Source organism: Sinocyclocheilus grahami, unplaced genomic scaffold (assembly GCF_001515645.1).
Source record: "Sinocyclocheilus grahami isolate Dianchi unplaced genomic scaffold, SAMN03320097.WGS_v1.1 scaffold1410.1, whole genome shotgun sequence".
Taxonomy (NCBI): Eukaryota; Metazoa; Chordata; class Actinopteri; order Cypriniformes; family Cyprinidae; genus Sinocyclocheilus; species Sinocyclocheilus grahami.
Genome location: NW_015506589.1, coordinates 10,136 through 21,706, shown reverse-complemented (window position 1 = coordinate 21,706; position 11,571 = coordinate 10,136). Strand labels below are relative to the sequence as shown.

Here is an 11,571-nt window from a genome sequence, read left to right as displayed (position 1 = left end):
CAAGCATTTTCTTCCAGCTGCGCTCAATTCTCCAGGCTGCTCTCTTTAAGGCAAGAGTGTGCTTGTTACACCACGGTGTCGGACTGTTTTCCTTAATCTTCTTTAAGATTATTTACAAAGCAGTCTTTTGTGGTAGAATTGTAAGTAATGCAAATTTGAACATTTACTAATGCATTATTAAAATCAAAAGTTGTATCTATTAATATTAGTTAATGCACTGTTAGCATGCAAATGCATTTTAAAAATTGAATTTTTATTAACCAACATTAACAAAGATTAATAAATGCTGTAAAATATATATCGCTAATTAAGTTAATTTTAGCTAATGCATTAACAAATGAAATCTTACTGTTAAGTGTTCTAAAGTGTATATATAGATATAGCAAAACAATAATGAAAATCATTGGTATCATCACAAATTATTGTTGTAAATTAAATATTGTAACTTTTAGCTCTGTTGGTATTAAAACTGTACTGTGAAATGTACAGGAAGTCAGCTGGATTGAATTAATCTAGTTCCTTCATAGTTTTATATTATATCCTGGACTCCTACTGCATATGGAAAAAATAAATCATCATCAGACAGGACTGACAACAGCATAAAATCAAATCTACAAATTCAACCCTGATGTGTGCATTTAATGAGACAATTTAGCCATCATTCCCTCTCCTCATGTCTTCTGATGTTTTGAAAATGAATAATTTGATAAATGAATAAATGTAAATGTATTTTGAAGAATGCTGGGAGACGAACAACTCTGGACCCGCTGACTTTCATTATATGAACAGAAAACACTGGGACATTTCTCAGAATCTCTTTGTGTGTGTTTCACTGAAGAAAGAAAGTCAGGTTTGAATGAGAGGAAATTATGACAGAACCATGATTTCTGTCTGTAAATGATCTGTTCTTCACACGAGTGAGAGTTTGGAAGTGAATGTGTTTGATGGTCATGAGAATAACATCTCAATGCTAAAAGCAGATGGTTTGTGAACTGTACTGTGAAATGTACAGGAAGTCAGCTGGATTGAATTAATCTAGTTCCTTCATAGTTTTATATTATATCCTGGACTCCTACTGCATATGGAAAAAATAAATCATCATCAGACAGGACTGACAACAGCATAAAATCAAATCTACAAATTCAACCCTGATGTGTGCATTTAATGAGACAATTTAGCCATCATTCCCTCTCCTCATGTCTTCTGATGTTTTGAAAATGAATAATTTGATAAATGAATAAATGTAAATGTATTTTGAAGAATGCTGGGAGACGAACAACTCTGGACCCGCTGACTTTCATTATATGAACAGAAAACACTGGGACATTTCTCAGAATCTCTTTGTGTGTGTTTCACTGAAGAAAGAAAGTCAGGTTTGAATGAGAGGAAATTATGACAGAACCATGATTTCTGTCTGTAAATGATCTGTTCTTCACACGAGTGAGAGTTTGGAAGTGAATGTGTTTGATGGTCATGAGAATAACATCTCAATGCTAAAAGCAGATGGTTTGTGGGTGAACGAGCTGAACGTGATCCTGACAGCAGCACATGGACGTCAGCCAATCAGAGCATCACAGGAAGTCATGATTTTCCAGGAGAAAGCCTTTAAAATTACTGGATAAAATAAAACTTTAAAATGACTGGATAAAACATGTTTGTGTTTGTAGCTGGACAGCAGCACTGCTCTCTCTCACACACACACACAAACACGGTTCAGAGGAACTAACTAGTCCTAATCGGACTAGTTTACGGAGTAACTGTCCTGTCCAGAATAGAGAGGATGGATCTGCTGGTCGGGAAACATCTCACACAAACATGAAGGAGCTCAGAGCGTCAGTCCAGTGCAGAATTATCTCAAACTCCCATGATGCCTTCCAGCATTTACAACCGGATCTTCATCTTTGAGTTCCATGAAATCAAACAAACAGAAATAAACGAGGTAAATCCAGACGCCACACACTAGATCCTATGAAATCGTCCGAGGTGGGGGCGGGTGTCAGTTTGCTCGGCATTGTGGGATACAGAAGCAGTTTTGGTGAAAGGGTCACGCGTTCCCATAATGCACAGCTGCGTCTGCAGTCAACGTACCAGCAGAAGTGCTTGGACTGGGTGTCGCATTTCCTCCTCAAGCAGCGTGAAGACGACGATGAGACGCGACGTTACGAGACGAGACGAGCAGAGTGTGTGTGTGTGTGTTCAGCACTCCAGCGGCAGCAGGAAGCAGCGTCTGCAGTCGACGGCTTTAGGACTGGGCGGCTGGACTCTCTTCCTCCTCAACTCCTCTCGGCCCAGAGAACTGCTCAAGCGCACATACGCCGCCTTATAACGCTTATCAAAGGAAGCTGCGGACGACACACACACAGATGAAACATTGTTCATTTACTTTTTTTAAATATTATTTGAAATTCTCTTCAACTTAAGGGATAGTTCACCCAAAAATGAACATTTGCTGTTAATGTACTCACACTCAGGCCATCCAAGAACAGTAAAGAATATTTTTAGCTGAAATTATGCTCCTTGGAATGTTCCTGATGATATATTGTGGTCTTATGAAGCGAAACAATCAGTCTGTGCAAGAAATGTAACATTATTTACAACATTATTACTAGGGGTGCTCCGATTGATCGGCTACTGATCACTATCGGCCGATAATCACGTTGGGATGATTGATCGGCGCTCTCTAAAAAGGCAGATCTCCAACAACCGTTCTCAAGCTGATGACGCTGCTGTGAGAGGTTTGGCACGACATGCAGTGGCACCGTCTCAGTCCGGCGCGGGTGAAATCATTATAATGCTGAAGGTGACATACTCACCTTCATATTTCTTCATTAAATAACTTTTTTAAGTAATTTGAAAACCTTTTTCATTGAACAAAATTGACAAAATTGTAACTTGCACAATCGAGGCAGTGTCACATCGTCACTAAAGTTTATAAATTGCATTACTTTTTCATTCTTGCCAGTGTTTAACCATTCAGCGCTCGCACGCTCTTCTGGTGCACACTCGCAGCGCACACACATAACGCCAGGTTCACATTACTCTGTTTGCTGTGTGTATGTGGTGTGTATTTTTTCCGCGCTCATGTTAACGGAATAATAAAGCGTGCACACTGCACACGGTTGCGGTCCAGCAGTGTGTTCAGGAGCGGTGCGTCTGCAGCAGTGCAGAGATCGTTTCAGCACCGAGTCTATGTTTGCTGCGCTGCAAGCGCTGAATTAAAGTAACAGCGCATTGTTTGCAGTAAATATAAACATGGATTGACACGAAAATGTAGTAATTACACCATAAATGCATATTAATAAACTCTACTGTGTTTCATAGTTAACAGATATAGCTTGTTGGCTGGGTTTAAAGGAAAAGAGCACTTTTAGATAAACAAGGCAATAATAGATGGCACTCGTGGAGGAAGGAAAACAAAGTGAACCGCAGGATTGCTTGTAATAAAGATTTCAATGCAAAAGGAAACACAGTAGAGCTGACTATTTCTGTCAGTGGTAAGTTTGTGATAACGTAAGAAAAGTAGTTTAAATGTTTTGCCACTTGCAATGCTGAAAAAGCACTTTCAGTGACAATGTTAGGATTTGAAATCAAACTAATGGATAAATGTAGTGTTTGTGGTAAACACGGATCAGTGGCGGACTCCTGTGTGAAAGCTGCTTCTCTCACAAGAGACACCTAAGAGGGGAATTTCCCCCATTTTCAAAAATGATATTCAGGCCCTGAATAAATGTCTAAAAATCCTGATTGGAGTATCACTATAAATAGTTATAAATTATAAAAAGAAGGCTTTAAAAAGATGGGTATCGGTGATCGGTATCGGCAGATACTGCTTTCTGCGATCGGCCTCAAACATCCTGATCGGAGAACCCCTAATTATTATTGTAATCCAGAGCCTCAGGCAAACGGTCCAGAGTGATGTTCGGTTCACAAACAAATCATTCTTTTGAACTGGTTCATTTTAATGAACTAGTTGAACCAGCTCATCAAATCGGACTGAAGTGTCTGAAACAGTTCATGTCTCGAGCAGCACAGATCTACAAGTTACTCAATCAAAACTCACTTTCAGACGCATGTCAGTCACTCCAACTGGAAATGAGTCGCATATCTGATTCAGCGCTCCAGTTCCTCCAACAGTCACTGAACTGAGGAAACGGTTCGACTCGGACCGAAGACCAATGAGCCGCTGAACTGCACACGCGTGAACCCAGCACTCGAATGAAGGGCCAAATGAAAGTTTTTATGGTTTCTCATTATGTAAAAAGATGAACTGAAGAAGACAAGTTTATTCACTTTATATGCTTTAGACATGTAAAATATCCACGATTCACATCATTATTGGATGCTTTAATAATATAATTGTGGAGGTAAGGTTTCTAAGTCACAACTTCTTGCTACTGGGGTTCCTCAGGGCTCAGTGCTTGGACCACTTTTCTTCTCCATCTACATGTCATCAGTAGGATCTGTCATTCAGAAGCTTGGCTTTTCCTAGCACTGCTATGCTGACGACACTCAACTCTACTTCTCAATCCAACCAGAAGATCTGACGGTAGCTGTTCGCATTGCAGCATGTCTGACAGACATCTCTGGCTGGATGAAGGACCATCACCTTCAACTCAACCTTGCTAAGACAGAACTGCTCGTGTTCTCAGCCAACCCAGCACTTCATCACAACTTCTCTATACAGTTAGGCTCATCAACCATAACTCCTTCCAGGACAGCCAGGAACCTTGGAGTTGTGATTGATGATCGGTTAAGCTTCACAGACCATATTGCTACAACAACCCGGTCCTGCAGATTTGCCTTATACAACATTAGGAAGATTAGACCCTTCCTATCAGAGCAAGCTGCACAACTCCTTGTCCAAGCTCTTGTTCTCTCCAGACTGGACTATTGTAATGCTCTCTTGGCAGGCCTTCCGGCATTTACTATCAAGCCTCTGCAACTGATCCAGAATGCAGCAGCGAGAGTGGTCTTCAACGAGCCGAAGAAAGCCCACGTCACACCTCTCTTCATCAGTTTGCACTGGCTGCCAATAGCTGCTCGCATCAAATTCAAGGTACTGTTATAAGACAACCACTGGCTCTCCACCAGTATACCTAAACTCACTAGTTCAGACTTATGTGCCCTCCTTGTGTTCTGCAAGTGAACGACGCCTCATGGTTCCGTCCCAAAGAATCACGCTCTCTGACATTTTCCTGGACTGTTCCCAGCTGGTGGAACGACCTGCCGATCTCAATTCGAGCAGCTGAGTCTTTAGCCATTTTCAAAAAAAAGTCTAAAGAGACATCTTTTTCGCCAGCACCTGACCAATTAATACTAGCACCTAACTATTCTATTCGTTTTTGTTTTTTTCCCCAACATATATATATATATATATATATATATATATATATACACGTAAACGAACTGGTGAATTGAACCTGTTCATTGAATTGAACTGTCCGAAAGAATCAGTTCATAGAAAAGATTTTGCCTGAGGCTCTGGATTACAGTAATAATGTTGTAAATAATGTTCAGTTTCTTGCACAGACCGATTGTTTTGTTTCATAAGACCTCAATATATCATCAGGAGCCACAGGGATTCATTTTGTGTCACCTGTATGTGCGTTTTTGACTCTCAAAGTGCCGGTAGCCATTGACCTGCATTTTATGAATCACCGAAGTCCACGGTTACAGCTAAAAATCTTCTTTACTGTTCTACTGAAGAAAAAAAGTCAACTACCCCTACTGAAAAAAACAGCATATGCTGGTTAGGTATGTTTTGAAGCATGGTAGCTAGTTGCTCAGGACCAGCTTATAACCTGCTTAAACCAGCTACCATGCTTTAAAACATACCTAACCATCATATGCTGTTTTCTTTCAACAGGGACATATTGGATGGTGTGAGTAAATTAACAGCAAATGTTGATTTTTGGGTGAACTATCCCTTTAAGTTGGAGTACTAAACCTACTAAAACAGACATAAAAATAGATGTCAAAATAAAAACTGCACGGGTTCTGCTCGTTTATTGGAGTTTGATGGTCCTTCGCCACTCACCGACGTGATCTTTGCCCATGGCGGCCACCGTGAGGAAGAGCATCTCTCTGTACAGGCTCCTGCAGATCCACACAAACACACGTCAGTCGCGCGTTCAGACTCACCTGAGCATCACCTGAGCTCTCACCACTCCTCACCTCTGTATCCGCGGAGTGCCGGGCTGCTTAGCAACTGTATCCAGGAAGAGCACGATGGCCTTGTGTACCTCGTTCAGACCGATCCAGCGTAGCACTTCCTCCAGGAAGCTGAGGTTGAAGGGATGGTTGTGATGCCGCCAGCTGTAGCTGCGCATGGGGACGCCACCTGCAGGACGGGAGGGGAATCACATTAAATAATGGGAATCGACAGATTATTAATACTGTAATACTGTAGGAGAGTACATATACTCGCCAGTGCTGATTTTACTTGCATTTGCGCTTGATGAGTGTTACTCTCATAATGCATTGGTGTCCGTTTTGACCCAGAAGAGATACATAAAAAATTCTAAAAAATGCAGTTTTTAGTGAGGGAGCGATGCTTTGCATTTCTTTTTTACAATTTTTTTAAAGATATATAACCATTTAAATACATGTGACATGTTTCATGTAAAATATATTTAGTCTTTTGTTGATGAACATGAATATGTATGTCTACTGATGAACCATTGCAGCAAGAAAAACTGATCACTTTTTTATCTGAAAGTGAATGCTTATGCGTATGAACTTATTTTGTTTGAAAATATTTCAGAGTGTTGTTTTGATAGAAATTATGTAGTTTTCATACATTTGGACTGTATCTGAGCAATCAAGAGTTATAAATTCATTCCAATGGGCTAAATACGAGTAATTCTCAGATTATATGTTGTTTTAAATTTTATACAATGATATATTCAAATTAAAAAAATCTCAACAACATTACTATACGTATATAGTAATGTATACCCCAGTATTGGGGGTAATGCATTACAAGTACCGCAAGTTACATAATCAGATTACTTTTTCAAGTAATTAGTAAAGTAACTCATTATTTTAAATTTACAACAAAACATCTGGTTGACTTTTTCAGGTAAGAAATGCCAGATCCTTCCCATGTACTGACTGACAGCTCTCCTGTCTTCATGCTGAGAGAAATCAGGAGTGAGTGCAGAGACAGAGGCTCTTCCTTCAGCTTTTGGGTTTTTGTTATTAAAAAAACAAATAAACAAGCCCAGCCCAGATGACAAAAAATATTGCAGAAGTCATGTAATGCATTATTTTCCATAAAAACTAACTAAGTAACGCAGCTTGTTACTTTTGTATGGATAACGCAATATTGAAATACATTACTTTTAAAAGTAACTTTCCCCAACACTGGTTATATAGTATTTATTTTGCATCATGGTAACATTCAAAACTTTGACATGTTTTCACATTCACTCATTAACGAGAAGTTGCTGATCAGTGTGGTTTTAGTTGAAAAATATTAAGTTTTGTGAAAACAGGTAAGAGATTTTGAATGTATTATGAGTGTTGATGTTAGGCTTTGTGTGTGTGTGTGTGTGTGTGTGTGTGTGTGTGTGTGTGTGTGTCTTACTGTGAATCCTCCAGAGCATGTAGAGTGCCGGCCACTGCTCTGTATCTGGGGTCAGTGTGTCCCACAGCAGCCTCACGCGCACCGCCGTGCCCTCTGACCCCTGACACACAAACACACCGTCAGCTGAGCTCCTCTGTGACTGAGTGAGTGAGTGTGTATGGTTAGGGTTAGCGATGTATGTTAATATGTGTGTGTGTGTGTATGTACGAGAGTGTGTGTGTGAGTGAGTGTGTATGGTTAGGGTTAGCGATGTATGTCGATATGTGTGTGTGTGTATGGGTGCGTGTGTATGGGAGTGTATGTATGTATGAGAGTGTGAGTGAGTGAGTGTGTATGGTTAGGGTTAGCGATGTATGTCGATATGTGTGTGTGTGTATGGGTGCGTGTGTATGGGAGTGTATGTATGTATGAGAGTGTGAGTGAGTGAGTGTGTATGGTTAGGGTTAGCGATGTATGTCGATATGTGTGTGTGTGTATGGGTGCGTGTGTATGGGAGTGTATGTATGTATGAGAGTGTGAGTGAGTGAGTGTGTATGGTTAGGGTTAGCGATGTATGTCGATATGTGTGTGTGTGTATGGGTGCGTGTGTATGGGAGTGTATGTATGTATGAGAGTGTGAGTGAGTGAGTGTGTATGGTTAGGGTTAGCGATGTATGTCGATATGTGTGTGTGTGTATGGGTGCGTGTGTATGGGAGTGTATGTATGTATGAGAGTGTGAGTGAGTGAGTGTGTATGGTTAGGGTTAGCGATGTATGTCGATATGTGTGTGTGTGTATGGGTGCGTGTGTATGGGAGTGTATGTATGTATGAGAGTGTGAGTGAGTGAGTGTGTATGGTTAGGGTTAGCGATGTATGTCGATATGTGTGTGTGTGTATGGGTGCGTGTGTATGGGAGTGTATGTATGTATGAGAGTGTGAGTGAGTGAGTGTGTATGGTTAGGGTTAGCGATGTATGTCGATATGTGTGTGTGTGTATGGGTGCGTGTGTATGGGAGTGTATGTATGTATGAGAGTGTGAGTGAGTGAGTGTGTATGGTTAGGGTTAGCGATGTATGTCGATATGTGTGTGTGTGTATGGGTGCGTGTGTATGGGAGTGTATGTATGTATGAGAGTGTGAGTGAGTGAGTGTGTATGGTTAGGGTTAGCGATGTATGTCGATATGTGTGTGTGTGTATGGGTGCGTGTGTATGGGAGTGTATGTATGTATGAGAGTGTGAGTGAGTGAGTGTGTATGGTTAGGGTTAGCGATGTATGTCGATATGTGTGTGTGTGTATGGGTGCGTGTGTATGGGAGTGTATGTATGTATGAGAGTGTGAGTGAGTGAGTGTGTATGGTTAGGGTTAGCGATGTATGTCGATATGTGTGTGTGTGTATGGGTGCGTGTGTATGGGAGTGTATGTATGTATGAGAGTGTGAGTGAGTGAGTGTGTATGGTTAGGGTTAGTGATGTATGTCGATATATATTTGTGTGTGTGTGTGCGTGTTTATGGGAGTGTATGTATGTATGAGAGTGTGAGTGAGTGAGTGTGTATGGTTAGGGTTAGTGATGTATGTCGATATGTGTGTGTGTGTGCGTGTGTATGTGTGTGTGTGTGTGTGTGTGTCTCTATGTGTGTGTGTGTGTGCGTGTGCGTGCGTGCACGTGTGTGTATGTGAGTGTGTATGGTTAGGGTTGGGATGTTTGTCGATATATGTGTGTGTGTGTGTGTGTGTGTGTACGAGAGTGTGTATGGTTAGGGTTGGGATGTTTGTCGATATATGTGTGTGTGTGTGTGTGTGTGTGTGCGCATATGAGAGTGTGTGTGAGAGTGAGTGAGTGAGTGAGACCTGTGCGAGGCGTGCGGTCAGCGGAGACGTCCGCAGCAGCTGCAGCAGGTTACTGGGCAGGCCGAGGCGAGTGAAGTACCACACCAGATTCCAGAAGAGGATGGAGTGACTGTCCAGCAGCTGGACCTGAGAGAGAACAGCATCGCCCTCGTTCTCCAGCAGACTCTCCATCTCCTTGCGCAGCACCAGCGGGCTCAGGTACGCCACCGTCACCTGCGGGGCCCCGCCCACCGACGGCACGCTGCTCTCTGATTGGCTGCTGGTCTCAGAGCTGGAGTCCGTCTCTCTGACGCCGTTGCACAGGTGCTGCAGTGTGTCGTCCGGAGCAGCGGGAGGACGCATGATATTCTGCATCTCATCCTCCGCACTCAGGTTACTGCGCTCCACGCTGCACACACACACACACAGAGACACACACACAGAGACACACACACACACACACACACACACACACACACACACAGAGAGACAGAGACAGAGACAGAGACACACACACAATCAGATCATGTGACTCCATATGAATAAGTGCCCCCCCCCCTTTCTAAGTACATAAGTATTTTCAAATGGTTTTTTTTCTTCAGTATAATCAGTATTTGATTATCGTACAAATAGTGCAGAAACTTACATTTTTTCACATTTTTTATAAATAGTTTTTTTAATATCCTAAAAAAGTTTATTTTAAAGTTGAAATTAGACTTTGAATGACAGATGTAGAGTGTGACCCCACTGGACCCCACTGTATGTGTGTGTGTGTGTGTGTGTGTGTGTGTGTGAATGTTGTTCTCACATCAACGTCATTGTGATTCCTAGCGACTTATGGTTGAGAATATTGACCACATAAATACCACATTCTTTTTTTCACAAATAGAAAACTATTTATAAACTTACTATAGAGGAAGATTTAATATTTACATTCATATTTATTCGAGGTCTTGGCTATAGTGGAAAACAGAAAATCGGGGGGAAAAAACCTATTCAATTTACTATTGAATTTGGGGAAAATATTTATTATATATTAATAATAAATAAAAATAATATATATTAAAATATTAAGATCTCTTTAAAACAAAAACAAAATCTTTTTTTTTTTGTTAGACAAGATAAAACATTTCTCTGAATTCCCCTGAAATTCTGCGTTATTTCAGTAATTTAACTCTGATGTTGATCTCATCAAAAGATCTCTGGTGTTGCTATTCTTATGAACTTTGAACAACAGTTGTTTGTTTCAGACACAAAAATATCAAATTAACTGAAAATGTGATTTTTTTGTTCTTAAGGCAAAGTAGAATTTTCATAATCTTAAAATTATTTAATTTGGAAGAAATTATTTGAAGTATTATAATCTACTCTTTAAAAAAATATTAAATTATCCTAAAGGAGAGAAAAGTTCCCCTAATCAAATACTCAAGCGTGTGTTATTTTAGTATCAATTAGATAGTTTTCATTAATATTTTGAATCAGATTTTTATATATTTTCTATTTTGATTTTAAAGTTTTGTTGTGTTTTATATTATTACTTATTATACAGTTTTTATTCATTTTAATTCAGTTCCAGTTTTAGTTATTTTAGTCAAAAAAAGTTATAATAAATTTAAATAAAGCTGAAATAAAATGAGTTTAAGTTTATGTTTTGTATTATTTCAGTGAATGTTTATTTTATTTCAAATAACACAAACGTTTGTTTTTTTTGGTTAGTTTCAGTAGTTCTGCGTCACCTGCAGACGGGCCCCGGGTCACAGATCTCTGCGTTCAGCAGCGGGACGAACGGCGCGGAGCAGAACGGACAGGTGGTGTTGAGATTAGAGTCGTCAGACGACCAGCCGGCCATGATCTCCTCATCATACACCAGAGAATTACAGCTGCGGCACAGCGAGCAGCTCGACATCAGCACCTGCGCACACACACAGACAGATAAACACACACTCACAGATACACACACCGAGACCGATTCTGCTCTCATTCAGCATGAAAACAGCCTGTTACTGTAGTGCATAAAGAGTCACAAACCTCAATGCCCGCCCCTTCCTGTGCAGAATCCCACGACTTCCTGAGAGGAACTGCTAGCGTCTGGATGTCCGTCATGTCAATGTCACTCCCTACAGACAGAGAGCTCTGCGCACACACACACACACACACACACACACACACACGTG

The 11,571-nt window shown here is 40.7% G+C and overlaps 1 protein-coding gene across 2 annotated transcripts; it reads right to left on the bottom strand.

Moving 5' to 3' along the window:
• Positions 1-1,006: 1,006 nt before the first annotated feature.
• LOC107570065 (DENN domain-containing protein 4B-like) lies at positions 1,007-11,545 on the bottom strand. Of its 2 annotated transcripts, none has more exons than XM_016256255.1 (7): positions 11,426-11,545; positions 11,134-11,309; positions 9,419-9,806; positions 7,589-7,688; positions 6,175-6,340; positions 6,038-6,096; positions 1,007-2,342 (listed from the first exon to the last, which is right to left on the bottom strand). In XM_016256255.1, the coding sequence occupies exons 1-7, from the start codon at positions 11,498-11,500 to the stop codon at positions 2,197-2,199; spliced, it is 1,110 nt and encodes a 369-aa protein (XP_016111741.1). In that variant the 5' UTR covers positions 11,501-11,545; the 3' UTR covers positions 1,007-2,196. The 2 variants fall into 2 exon arrangements, with proteins under 2 accessions (XP_016111741.1, XP_016111742.1); XM_016256256.1 differs by having other exon boundaries at positions 9,419-9,794.
• Between the last annotated feature and the right edge of the window lie 26 nt (positions 11,546-11,571).